This window comes from Aythya marila, assembly GCF_965140915.1.
Source record: "Aythya marila genome assembly, chromosome: 4".
Classification (NCBI taxonomy): Eukaryota; Metazoa; Chordata; class Aves; order Anseriformes; family Anatidae; genus Aythya; species Aythya marila.
This window is the reverse complement of record NC_139045.1, coordinates 67,584,913-67,599,201: the sequence shown is the minus strand read 5'-3', so window position 1 is coordinate 67,599,201 and position 14,289 is coordinate 67,584,913. Positions and strand designations below refer to the sequence as shown.

Here is a 14,289-nt window from a genome sequence, read left to right as displayed (position 1 = left end):
AGTTGCCTGAGGAGAAGGAGGAGGAGGAGGAGGAGGAGGAGGAGGAGGAGGGCGGCGAGCTATGGTCGGGGCGGGCGGGCGCTGCCTGCTCCTTGCCTCCGCCCTCGGGGAGGGGGAGGCCGGTGCCGGGCCGAGCAGCGGGTGATGATGGGGAAGAGGCGAGCGCAGCGCTGAGGGGCCGCGGGGCCGGATGAGCGGCGGCGAGGCGCTGGCGGGGCGGGAGGAGGAGGAAGAAGAAGAAGGAGAAGGAGAAGAAGAAGAAGAAGAGGGGGCGACGGAGGCTGCCCTGAGGGGAAGGAGCCCCCCCGACCATGGAGATCGAGAACATCGTGGCCAACACGGTGCTGCTGAAAGCCCGGGAGGGTGAGAGCTGAGGGGGGGAGGGAGGAAGAGGAGGGAAGGGCTGAGGGAGGAAGGGGCCGGGGTGAGGGGGGGGAGAGGGGCCGAGCCCCGCTTCGCACCAGCGAGGTTTTAGGAGCCTCCTGCTGTCGGGCTGCTGCCGAGAGACCCGTCCGCCTGTGCCTGCAAAAGGGCCCAGGGACCCCAGGCTCCTGTGGAAGACCCCGAGCCTTCGTCCGCCCGCAACGCCTGCCTCAGGGAATCGGCCGCCTGCACCCTGAAGATGGGTTTTCTGTCACGTTTTGGGGTATTTCCGTGAGGTCAAACCTGAGGGTTTATTCCCCAGAGCATCTGGACCTGAAGATTCCTCTCCCACCTAACACACGTTTTTAACAGATGCAAATTTTTGCCTACCAAATGGTACCAAACGTTTTAATAGATACAAAGCTTCACTTACCAAACGAGCATTGTTTACAAAAACCTCCTGAAATTAGATTATACTTACTCCTTTTTCGCATGTATAGCTGTCCATTAAACGGCCGCTTGAAAGCCTCTCCAGATTACCACCGCGCTCCGTGTGGAGTCTGTTTTTCAGCTTCGAAATGTGCAGATTCTTCTTGGATTGGATTCTGCTTTTCTTAATTGCCTTGAGAAGTCCCATTAGTTTAGTTGAGCTGTTTAAAGTGAGTAAGAACAACAGAATCTTCTCCTGTATGTTTTGCAAGTTCCTCCAACTCTAAATGGGTTTGGCACTTACGCCATATGTGTATCCAGTTAAATTTGCCTTAAGCAGCAAGAGAGGAAAATCAACTTTCTGGCTTTGAAGTGGGGTTTAAAAACCAGAGCAGCGATCACGATTTGGGCTATTTCCCAACTTTAGCTGAAAAGACCACCTCAAACCGTAGGACATGTTTTGGCTGGTTTCACTGACAGTACATGTCTGTGGCGCTGCCTGGATTTGGAGTTCGCATTGAAGTGATCTGAGAAATGAAGGGAAAGTGGAATCTGGCTCAAAACTTTACTGTGCCCAAACCCTCACCACAAAGAGTGGAGTGGTAGTCTGGAAAAGCTTTTAAGTGGCTGCTTAATGTCAGGTTGCCTCTTTAGTTAAGGTTTCACTATGTTTAAAATAAATTACAGTGGTAGAACTGACCAAACAAGATATTTTAATGAACGAAATGAAAGTCTGACAGGAGTTGATGTAAAGAAGATCAGCTCTATCTGACGTGAAGCTTTAAAAAGTAGTGGTAATAAACTGTTACTCTTTTGTACCTTCAGCTGGCCTGGGCTTTTTTAGTGTAAGCATACCCAATAATGCCATTTCTGGCTTTAAAACCCCACTGGTAGAGGGACCTGTGCCTTTTCAGGTCTGTGCCCCTGTGCTTGGGGTAGTTTGTGCATCAATGCTCCCTAAAATGAAAGTAGTTTCTGTCTGTTGCATTGCCTTTTCTGATCTCTCTGGTTTACTCCTCTTGGGACCATCCCATAAAATCCCTGTCCTAGCTCTCTTCTTATGTGCCTGGTGTGCTTTAAAGGAACAAAATTTGTAGAGAGAGTCTGTGTAGTAGTTTAACTTAGTGTAATATATTCATCGCTGAAAGGGCCTCGCAACTGTGACAGAAAAGCAGATTTACAATTCTTTTTTCTTACTGCTTCCATTCAGTCTTACTGTATAGTGTAGGGAGAGGTGCAAGGGAGTGGAAGAGTGCAGGATTACTGTTGCGCATAGAAGGTGAAATCCTAAATTAGCATGGAGTAACAGCTTACCTGATTTTCCTGTGCAGGCTTCAGGCATATCAGTAATTCTTTTTCTAGTTTCTCAGTGTATTGCAGATGTGAAGAGTGTTTACCTGTATAAATGTATCAGTTCTATAAGCAAAAGTGGTGAGATAGAAAGCACCGTGCTCTTGTTTTATAGGTACCAGGGACATGCTGAGAGAAATTAATTTAGGCTTAATTATGGTCTGCATGGTTCCCTGTCTAACTTGAGATGCCTTCATGATGAAGGTGATGGTAGGAAAAAACTGTAGTCTTGAAAGCATTTTGCGAAGTCTTTTAGCCCTAGAGCTAAGTTAGCTTCATTTTGCAAATACAGAATGTGAATGAATGATGTGTCCTTGCCCTCGTCTGGTGAGAGGGTATGGCAGAGGCTTAATCAGAATTCAGAAATGCCTGGTAAATAGTGTCATTTCTAAAGAAAATTATAACTGAGCGCTTAAACCAGACCTGACATTCAAAATTGTGATCCCAAATTTGCGCTCCTCAGTTTCCTCTAATTTTAGGCAGTGATTTTTGCATGTGAATGTTGTTTGCATGTGCATATCATTGGGGTTTTGCATTGGTAGGTGCACAGAATTAGCACACCTTGGACAGCTAGGAGCATGTCTAGTGTCTCAAGCTGATCTTACATATATAAAGCTTGCTGCAAGGAACTGGAGAGCAAGGAACTAGTAAGTGTCCTTGGACAGAATGCAGTTTTTTTGCTATTTTCTCTCCTACAGAATAAAGCCCAAGTGGTATTGCTGTTTGCCTTTGAGCTAACAGTCCTGCTGATAATTTATTTCATTAGATGCACAAATCATCTAGTTCACTTCGTGTGACGATAAGGTTGGTTTATAGAAGTTTGCTAGTCCCAATTTTGAGGTCAGATCAACCCCCTGCTTCCCTCCAGCCTCCAAACTTCCAACTCTGTTTTATGTTGCTATTCTCTGAGAGTATTTTTGAAATGCTTTCATAAAATGAGTTATTTTAATAGAAGCCTGGCACTTTCCAATAATGGCTTGTAATGTCTCTGCAGCAACTATAACACTTCTTTATGCGAAGAAGGAAAGCTGTGAGAATTACTTAGCTCCTTTTAATGTGACTTTGTAAACAATCAGATCATCACACATGGGTGTTCATGGTGGCTTGCAATGACTTTTGTATGTGCCTAGTGCCAGAAAATATTGTGATAACGTAGAGTAAGTACCCTGTGGTGCTTTGTGGCTGAAAGATTGAAGTCAGGAGCTGTAGCGGGAGTTTTCTCTTTCCTGCACTTTTCCAGTTGACCTGCTTGTGCTGAGAGACTGTGCTGCTTGTCCCCAGTGGGATTTGCCTCCAGGTGAAAATCATAGTGCAGGGTGCTCTGGCATTCCCTGCCCCAGTTCCTTGGGGTAAGTGGCCTGCGCTAATCCAGCACCCTTCCTCTTCTGCATGCTTTGCTTTTTAAGGGTAATCTCTGTGAAAGAAAACTTCCTCTGTAGGTCAGCCCTGTGGAGGAACAGCACGAGTGACTCAGTAGAAAAACAAGAGATTATAAAGCAAACCTGAAGTTGATTTTGTGAGCGCTGTAGTGCAGGAACTGAGATATAAAAACAGTTAAGTGATAGTGATGTGTGAACTGGGAGACAGACAGCGAAAAGCCTTGCAGTTTCATGATCTCCTTACTCAGACTTCTCACATACAGGGGTTTTGATGTGTAAAAGAATGTAGCAATATAAATTTTAGTTTTGTACAAGAGCAGAGGAATTAAGAAATTCGTTTTTTTCCCAGCAACATCTTTGCAATTAGTATCTCTTAAAAATATTGAAAAATTTAACCCAGAAATATGGCCAAATAATAAATATAAGCTATGTTATTCTGAAGGAAATCTAAAAGTTCAGGAACAAAACTGCATTTTGTGTTTTATACTCGCTTTTCTCTTTATTTATATTGGTAGCTTCTGTTTTTCATAGCCGTTTCAATCACTCTCAATAAATCCTTTGAGTAGATGTAAGCTCCAAGTTCCCTTTAGCATCCCACATGTAATCGGTGAGGTTTTGAAAGAAGTTCATCGCTGGATATTTTAAACTGCGTAAGAGCCTTCCTTTTTTCATTGCCTAAAGTAATATTCTCCAGAAAGGCTTTCAAAGGGTAGACCTGCAGGTCCTTTGAAGTCAATGGCAGTTCACTCCAACTGGGGACCCATGCCAAGAGCACATTTTGAACATACCTGGTCCATTTGCATCCACTTGCAAATTCATTTCTACTGCCCCGGCAGGAGCAAATTGCAAATGAGAACACAGTCTGCTGGTAGGCACATAATGTGCTGCGTGCCATGATTAGTTTAAGCTGAATTAAGATCTTGCCTCAGTTGGAAGCGGTGTTTCCTCCAAGCTCTTGGTTGTATTGGTTCAAGCCTGTGGTTGCCGAAGGGGTCCGATGGTTTATAGGTCCAAGTAGAAAGTAATCATGGATACGTGGGTTGTTAAGGTGTTTTTTTTCCCTGTGTTGTTGGGTGGTGGTTTTTTAATTCCAAAATTAGATTTCAGATGGATCAGCGAGCTCCTGTGCTTCTGATAATTGTTCGGTGCAACCCAAGGATGGAATTAGCAGGGACCTTTTGGTAACAAAATGCGATCGCAGTTTGGTTTCAGCTAATCTTGAAAGATACCTGCTTCAGGATCGAAACGTTGTTGGGTTAACACCTCACAAAACATAAGCAGTCCACTTAAATGGTGTGTTTGATCCGTCTAGGTTTAAAAGTTAATTACATAATTCTGCAAGCAAAATTAATCCTACTTCTGCTTGCAGTAAAAGGTAACAACTCCATATAGTGTTGGTGATGATACACAGACAAACGTTCTATAATGAGTGTGGTTGTAACTAGGAACAAAATTGTAAGGAGGTTTCTCAGTTCACTGCAGCTTGGCTGTCAAACTGAACTAAAATCGATAATTATGTAAGGAGTATGAATGAGTGGGAAACCAAGGCACACTCATAGCCAGAATTGCACTCTTCGGAGTTCATTCACCGGCAGCAAATACAAATTTTAACGTGAGATTGCTGCGAGTTTTGGCAGTTGCTGTTATTTTTGTCTGTTCTTCCCTTATTTGCCTCCTCTGTTCTGTTGCGCTCCCTTATTGCATTGTGTTTTAAATTGCTGTAAACTCATTGTGGCAGGAAACATGTCTTCCTGTGTTTGTACAGAATTATGCACGATGTCTGCCTTTTTGTCCTTTATTTAATGAACTGTAAGAAGAATGCATGTGGGCATGTTGGAATCTAAATAATTACATTTACTAAATAAACACGGCATGAGAGGCCTAGTTATTGATATACATTGCTGCTCTGCTGCTTTCTAATGTGGCAATTAGAACTAGAGGCTTCATGATGTCCTTTAAGGAGTTACAGTTCTTCCCTGTCTTCTGCAGTCAGTGCGTGCCATCGTGATAAAGAACCCGTGTTCATCAAGGAATTATCTGTAAACTTGGAGATTTCTTGCTTTTTTTCTGTTGTTTTTTTTTGCCTAGCAAACTCTGTTTGTTAAGCCGTTGTGAAGGACGTGTTATGGATGTTGCACTGTTGGACTGCAGGGTTAGTTTAATAAAATCTAGGTCAGATCAGTTGCATTTGCTTGAGTTGATACAAGACTTTGATACCTCATTGCTGAAGAAGTGCAGAAGCTGTTCAGCATAAAATCACAGATTCAATAAGGCTGGGAAAGACCTCCGAGATCATCTCGTCCAACCACCTCCCAACCACTAACACCCACTACACCATGTCCTTACACACGTTTACTGGAATTGCGTGTAGAGCTGAGGGGAAGAACCAGTAGCTCAGATGGTTGTAGCAGTGGGAACACTACATGGTGGGGCACGTACACAACCTGCAGAAGTGCACACAGAGGCACGTGTGGTTTTTAACCGCTTCCAGTGCTACTGCTCTATCAAATGAGTGAGAAGACTCCAGGTTTACCTCACTGAAGTCCCACTAGGCATTTGAATGCAGGCATGTAAGCAATATTATCTTTAAAATACCACAAAAATCTGTTTTAATCTTCTAGGTGTTTCTGTTCTGACCTCTTGCACTTTTGTTTCCACTGGTGTTCAGAAGTGCCTTGGCCTTTTTAATGCTGAAGGGGTAGGTGCCTACTTTGTTCTGACACCTGAACTTTCAGCTCCCTCTCTCTCTATCTGTGTGGTGTGTCTGAAACTCAGAAGGAGAATGGCACTCTGTTGAACCTGGTTGTGAAGCTGTGACCAGGCTTGTGTTTCTTGACATCTCAGTTCCTAAAAAAATCTGACTGGTGCCATGGAGAAGGGTGCAGACACCCCACAAAGTACTACCAAGAGCTGTCTGGAATTGTAAGCATCATGAATAAAGTGATGTTGAGCGTGAACTCATCTCCTGGCCTCAAGTTACCATTAGTTTTTTACCACTTTGGAGTTTACTGTTCTGATCTGCAGACCTAAGGAGTTAATTCTGTAGTGCTCAGTGCCTTGAAGGTGAATTTCGCGTGGTTAAGGCAAACTATGGAAGATCATTACTTAGTGGACAACATTTACAAACATCTTTGTACTGTAAGGCTGTCACCGAGCTTGAATATTTTGATTTTTTGGTGAAAGGTTTCAATCTTCTTCCTGAGTGGATTGAAGGAAAATGTGGCTGCGAGTAGGAGGAGCTCATATGAACTTAAAATCTTTCAGGAAACTTGTCTGCAACTTTTTCTACTGTAGGATAGGTTTATTCTCAGACAGTGTATGTACCTGGATTATCCTCTTGCCTCCCAGTGTAGGTGATGCAGAGCTTTTGCATTTTGAAATGAACCACTCGAACGACTCGTGCAGGAAAGGGCATGTGGTAGGTCCTTGCCTTGATGCAGTTAGGCGCTCTCAGAGCTCGTTTGGGTGTGGTCTGGTATGAATTTCTCAGCCGGTATCTGATGATCTGCTTTGTGGACTCTGTTTTGCAAGAGTGATGTTGTAGCAATCGTGCACCCCTGGTGCTGCGCAGCTGTGTGCTGCTCAACCACAGGGGTGCACTGGCAAGGAAGCTGGAGCTCGGAGGCCACCGAGCAGCTCAGGACCAGAATGTCAGTGACAGTATCAGCCCCCAAATCTGTGCACTTTGATTAACCAAAGACAGGATGATACTTCTCATAAATATTTATGAAGTATCATAAATAATGATACTTCTCATAAATAATTCTCATTCTGTAGGGCAGAAACCAAGTTTTCTCTCTGTCTACCTCAAAGAAGACTGGCTAACGATGTTCCTTCAACGTTGTGCTCGATGAAATGAATGTCGTGCTCCTTGTCCGTGAGGGAGGTTGCTGTGGTACTGGGCAGTCTGTCTGCTGCTCTGATAAATATTGCAAATTGTGTAGATCTGTTTCCACACCAGATTGCTTTGTTTTACCCCAGTAGTTTCTTTTTTGCAATTATTTTTGCTTTTGCTGACGTATAAGCCAACCACTTCACGTGTTTACAAATGTTGCTTTGAAGAGTTTTTTTTTTTAAGTTGGAAAATGAAAGCATCTTAACTTCCACCTACCTGATTTTAGAACATGTTTTTTTAAGAGGCAAAAACATGTGAAGAGGCGAATGCTGAGATTCTAACTCTAAGAAGTAATTTGGGAAGGAGGAGAAGGTTCTGATGTACTTGAAGCTGTAATTGCAGTGTTTCCTCATTGTCATGGTCGATTGCTGCATCCACCCTTCTTTTTATAAAAGATGAGTCGCTTCAACTTGCACATCGTTCTTGCCAACAATTACATCTGAAAGAGGTGAGAGTGGTAATTCATCTGAAACACACAGGTCATCCATAAGGCAGACTGGTCTAATGGCTTTATTGCTGCCCTGTTGGAAAGTAAGCCATTGGTCTTTCTACAATAATTTTATCTCAAGTATTTTAGAATGAGATCCAGAACAGAAGCACTGAAATCAATATTGAGACACTCTCACAAACCACAGCTGTTAGAATTTAATTTCATACTTGCTTTGAACTGCCTCAGAAATGGAAAAATACGCTTTTCTGCTGTTAGGCAATAATATGACAAATAAATTGTTCTCCTCCATAACTTTTACCAGAAATGGCTAATTTATCTGTAAATTATGGAGCTCATAGATCCTCTTCACATTATTGGGACATAAAGACCTTCTGTGCTTTCTCTTGGAATCTAAGAACAGGCAGTTCAGACAAAAAGAAAGCTTGATGATTTAGCTGATGCTTACAAGCATTTGATTCTTGCGTATCATTAATAAATTATGTAGCCTTTATTGAATTCTCTGAGATGGGAAATTCAACTGTATTAGAGCATGTGGTCTCTTGTAGAATGAAGTTCACAAAGGTCGCACAGGAACCAACTTGCCAAATATGTGCAGCAAAATACAGCAGGCTGCCCTGAGCTGGACTTGAAGTATGATGTACAGATCCCCATTTTTAGTGCTATTTTTTTTTCTTTTGCTGTGCTTCAGAAGATATATGTCACAGCTTGGTTTTACTCTTTCCATACAGCACTGTGGTGTAAATTTGGGTCAGTTTCTCATTCGTGGTCTATGCTCTTTGTGCTGGGTTGTGCACAAGAGTCCTTCTTTCAGAAACTGCTCAGAACAAATTTAACTTCAGTGGACCTTGCCACTTAGTGTAAGTTTCAGTGACAGGGTTAAAAATAAGGTTGACGCTTCCATCGAATGTTTTTCTTGATGTAACAATCTAGACTCAGTCCTTTTCTACTCAATGCACGTGTACAGGCTACAGTTCAGTATTCCCTGATTTTGGTGGTGTTCAGTTCTATAAGAAATACATCTCTTGGCTGTGTGTGTGTGTTTTTTTTTCAAGTATGTATTCAACTCTTTTTCTTAAACATCAAAAGTATTTTATTAATCTGTTGGAAGTTTGCTTTAATGATGCAGGTAATGTTAAAGCTTCATGTATAGTTCTGCTACTGCGTAAAGTAGGTGTATTTGTGCTGAAGTATTTTGGAAGGTGAACGACCTACAAAGCAACGTGAGGAAATCTTGCTGTAGAAGGTTTTTAGGGAGTATGCATCAGTTCAAAGAGCCTCTGCAAGACAGATCTCTATGGTTTTGTATTTCGTATTTGTTTACTTTTCTACTGATACTGGAGTTGAGAGTTTTGTTGCAGCGGCACAGTGAGACATCAATGTTCCCATTAGCAAAGATCACTTAAATTTGATTAGAGCTAAGGTACACTGAGCTGGAGCTGCTCTGGCAGCAGCGGTGGAACCCTTCAAGAAGATGCAAGTTTGAGTGAAGTGTTCGTTTAGATCTGTTTTATTATTATGAAGGTGTTAGTTCCTTTCTCCCTAACAATTTTGTTCTGAAAGACCTAAGAGCACTGTTTGCTGCTTGGTTTCTGTTCGGGTTACATAGGGTAACTCCCTTCCTCCCTCTCCCATTGTGGTTAACAGTATGCAGTGCTTTGATACAGTTAGAAACTCTCCGTGCACTTTTGCTGCTGTTCTGTCATGTGGAAATGCATCTGGCCGTATCACTTAGTAAAATCTTCTTCTAAAATATTCTGTAGCACAGAAATTTCTCTTCCGTTGAAATGTTTTGCAATGAAAAAGAAACGTGTTCCTGTGTGTCCATCCGTCTCTGCTTTTTTTGATAAGTGTGCAGGTCTTCTGCAAGTGCAGTTGGCTTCGTCAGGTCAAAGTGATGTGCTAAAATTCCATTTTTAACATAGAAAATGGAGCACTAGTGTATTTTTGCAATCCAATCTAAAAAATATTGTAGCATCTTTTAATCACTTTTATTAAAGTACTAAAATCTGAAGCATTGAAAAGATCTGGACTCTGCAACAGTTAAGTTCTGTCTGCTGTTATGTATCTTAACATAGCCTTCAATAAATAGCATGTATTTGGTTAGTGCCCACTCGTTTATCCCTAGGGGTCGACTGCTGTTATCTTTACACCCTTTGAAAACAAATAAACAACTTGATTATTCAAAAATGCATTTAAAAACTTGATGTGTTTTATTACTTGACTTTAATGCCTTCCATTCTTCACTGGTTGAGATGTAACGCCCAATTTTTTTTGGTTTCTGACTTTGCTGATGTTTCGGTTTTGTTTGCAATTTTCAGAATTCCTAGATATTTGCCTTTTCTTTGCAGAGAGATTCTGTATGCGCATCCGGAGCCAGTGTTTGTGTTGCAAAAACCTTTCTGCATTTTTAGTGTTTCATATAAAAGTTTCTCTACATAAAGTTTGTTACTGATTTGGATATCCTTGTTGATGGATTTCCTTTTAGATGTGAAAAGCAGCCTGACAGATCTGTGCAGAAGTGACTTAATTTTATGCTGCTTAGAATCAGAGTTTAGTTTGATGTGGTGTTGTGTTTTACATTGCTTTTTTGTTTTTCTTCTAGGCAAACGAAGTGGGCGTAGCAAAAAATGGAGAGAAATGCTGAAGTTGCCGCCTGTTAGTCAATGTGAAAGCATTAGATGCTCAATCGGTAGGTATCCTCCAGAGCAGTCTGTCTTATCTTTGAGAAGGAAGAGAGTAAGTTTGGTGGTGTTAAATGAAAGACTTCTGTCTTGCTCTGAATGCAGAACATTCAGACCTTTAACATGATGGAGAATTTATGGGGAAGTAAATTTACAATAAGATAGAAGCTGCATCATAGCTCCTTATTTATTAAAGGAAACTGCTTCTGAAAGATAAATTTGCAAAGCTATGAACTAGAAAAGGAAATTGTATTGTAATTTGAATGGTATGGAAGTAAATTTCCTAATCTTTTTCTTAGTCTTGTAATAATTTTTCAGTCTTTTCTGTTGTTAGTCTATATTCCTTCTTTGCAAACAGTCATGTTTGCATTGGTATTGCTGTTTCACAGTATTGTTAATTTCCAACCTCATCCTAAATGAATCTTAACTAAATCATTCAATATGTTTTTAGTTTTTATAAATATGATAGTCTGTCAGAGACAAATGTGGCAGGAAGAGTGTTTCACTATTTTTCAGGTTGATTTTGATGATGTCTTTGTTAAACATGTTAACGTAAAATCTTGATGCTTTAGTGTTTTTTTGTCCCATTCTCAAATGGGAATAAGGTTCTTGCTGTGGCAAAGATTAAAATAGAGATGTTTACTTCTCGTCTGTTTCTCAGAAAGAGATTATAACCAGCTTTGCGACAAACAGCCAATAGGAAGACTTCTCTTCAGGCAGTTTTGTGACTCCAGACCAGACTTGAAAAGATGCATTGAATTTCTGGATGCAGTGGTAAGCAGTGAGAAATTGGACATTGGTATCCATAGTCGATAGCTCATACTCTTTTTTTTTTTTTTTTGTATTAGTTTTGGCTGAGATAGAGTTGATGTATTTTCAGAGTAGCTTGTATGGTGCTGTGTTTTGGATTTGTGACCAAAGCAGTGTTGATAACACCACTGTGTTAGCTATAGCTGAATAGTGCGTACACAGCAGCAAGGCCTTCTTGTTTCTCACTCTGCACCACCAGTGAGCAGGTGGGGGGCACAAGAAGCTGGGAGGGGACACAGCTCAGGTGGCTGATGCCAGCTGACAAAAGCTGTATTCCATACAACATCTGAATCTGACTTTCTTGGTTTCCTCTTTAGCTAAACCACTCTTTTCTTTTTTGTGTATTAGCAAGTTTATACTTGCCAGCTATAAAACTGTAACTTTTGATGGATGTCAATAAATTCTGGCACTGCTTCTTAAACGAAGATGTTTACTCTAAAATCTCTGCCATCTTGGCATGCTCAGAGGTATAAAGATGGCATGATGGGAATAAGAGAATTCTAGAGAGACTGTGCTATTTGTCTTCTTGAGCCTAAAAGGATGTGTTTACAAGGAGTATTACGTTACTCAGACTTGAAAATGTTATAAACAGATTTCAAAATGCTGCAACTGGCACGCAGGCTAGTCTAGCCCTAGGCTAACTGGCCCTGGGGTAGTCACAGCATGCTATTTAAAAACTACAATGGAGATGGAAATTTAGGGAACTATGGAAGGAGGGAAAACAGATTCTAGAGAGCAAGGGAAAAGGAAGTGTTTTGATACGTTTGCATTTTGGTATCTAACTCTAAAGAATGAGGGGAAGGAGGAAGTGCCCCTACAGCCATGTTTGGTAAAAATCCTTAAACTAAGCCCACAAGGGGAGGAGAAAAGCGACGGGAAGAGCAGGCAGGCACACAACAGGCCTTAGGAGAAGAGAATAATAGCTCTTATCCCACCTGTTTTTTGTTCTAATTTATGTTCAAATGACCAAAGAAGAGAGAAGCAGGGTAGTAGTGCTGCTTACATGCATGCTAAACTGCAGTCTTAGAAGGTGGGATGCTTCTGAAAGGTGCAGGGTGTAAGCAAGTACATGGGTTTATTGCTGTTTCTCCACCATTTCTCGATTCTCCGCATCGGCGTATAAACTGAGACACTCCATCAGCTAAAAGGAACTTTTGGTGTGAAACAGAAAGTAGCGTTGCCTTCTGTTTGTGGTCATGTGGTACCTGTTTTAATTTTTGGAGTCCGTAACAATATTTTTACTTTATTGGAATAAATATATCTCATCTTCATTCTTCGTGGTGATGTAGCTCAGAAGACTCAATGGTAGTGACCATTTTTCTGTGGTCAATGAATCTTTGTGTAATTAGGCTGACTCTCTGGGTGCACTTCATTATACTCTTCAGAAGTGCAGGAGCTATTTCTAGCACAGGATTTCAGAGACCAGTTTGACAATGGTATATGTAGAACGAATTGAATGGAAATCTATTTGGAGTTAAAGATCCTGAGGGAATGCAAACAAGCTGTTGAGCCAGACACAGCAGGGAGACCACTGACAATAGCAGATGTAACATCATTGGTTACAATTTCTGTATGTTTTTATTCCCTAAGAGCTTACATAAAGAGTAGTAAAATCTTAAACAGCACAAAAAAAGAAAAAAATTATGCATGTAACTTTAAGACATGGGTGTCTTTGCATGTGTTATTTTTCAGGTAAAATTGTCTCTAAGAAGTCACTGAATATATTGAATTGTTTTCAGATATGCAACCTATAATGTTTCGTGGGTTGCAACACCTGGATAAGTTTTAAAAAGTCTGTCATAGTTGAGATAATTCATGAAATCATCCCTTTTAGTAGATTACTTTTTTAAACTTCCATTTGAAAAAATCTTGGTGAAGAAGTGCACTTGGGAATCATTGAAACAAGAAGACTCTGAAAAGCTAAGATAACTCTAATCAGAGTCTCATGATCCAAAAGCTAGTATGCTCCCTTGATCAAGAAAGTGAGATAAAATATCTGCTATCTCTTCCAAAAGGTTTGTGAGCTAGCCTGATTCTCCTTTCTGGACTGAAGGTCAGCAAGCTTGTTCAAGTGCTGCTTTCCCACTTATTCTTTTTTACTCTTTCTGTAAGGTGGTAATGTGCAGAGGAAGGCTATGGCTGTGGAGTCTTTATATCAGGTTGTGCCAGATCATGTTGGCTTTTTTGTTTGTTTATTTTTAATTAGTTTTTATTTTAAATTGTAGACTTAATCCTTCTGAGAATAAACTTTCTGGCATAGAATGACCATAGAGTGTCTTAAGAGCCTGGCATATTAACTTTAAGAGTTTTCTGATCCTCTTATATGAAGCAATGTGGTTTCAGCGTCATGATTATGTTAGGAGGCCAAAATCAAGGTGTTACTGTGCTACTTCTGCCTACATGTTTTGAGCAGTAAGACTGGTAAGTTCTAACTCTTGTGAAGGTGTGACCTTAAAGTCTGGAGTCAGCTTGTGGCTTTACAGAAAAGAAAAGTTGTGAAATCGTTGAATAAAACTAACAGAAATTAAAGCGAAGAATTGAAGTTATCCAATCATCCAGTGACTCATTGCACTAGCTGGGGACAAGGTTACTCAAGTATGAAAAAGAATGGGTGGCAACTCAAACTTCCCTCTTAAGCTCAGTGAGTAACAGAGCTTAGCTGACAAGACGGTCTCTTAAACTTCCTTTTAAATACAGTATCTGTTTAAAACGGTATGCCAACGGCATTGGCAGAGTTTAAAACGTTAAAAAGCATTAAGTGCACTGCTGTGGTTGATTAAGTTTTCCGACTTGGTATGGTTGTTTGTTAGATGAAGAAGAGTTGTGTGCCATTAGACTGATCGTTGTGGAATTAAAGTAGCAAAACCAATGGCTTGGAATTGTTTATGGATGTGAGCACTGTGTTGAAGTGGTTGATACCATAATGTTTCA

General features: G+C 40.9%; 1 protein-coding gene across 2 annotated transcripts in view; it reads left to right on the top strand.

Annotated features, from left to right (window-relative positions):
• The first annotated feature begins 86 nt into the window (after positions 1 to 86).
• The window catches only part of GRK4 (G protein-coupled receptor kinase 4), a 37,399-nt gene continuing 23,196 nt past the window's right edge, over positions 87 to 14,289 (top strand). For both annotated transcript variants that reach the window (XR_014317472.1, XM_082760173.1), the window contains exons 1-3: positions 87 to 363; positions 10,470 to 10,556; positions 11,210 to 11,322. Coding sequence is in view for 1 of the 2 variants with exons in the window: in XM_082760173.1 (XP_082616299.1) it covers positions 312 to 363; positions 10,470 to 10,556; positions 11,210 to 11,322 (252 nt within the window). In the remaining variant the exon portion in view is untranslated. The remainder of the gene's footprint in view (positions 364 to 10,469; positions 10,557 to 11,209; positions 11,323 to 14,289) is intronic.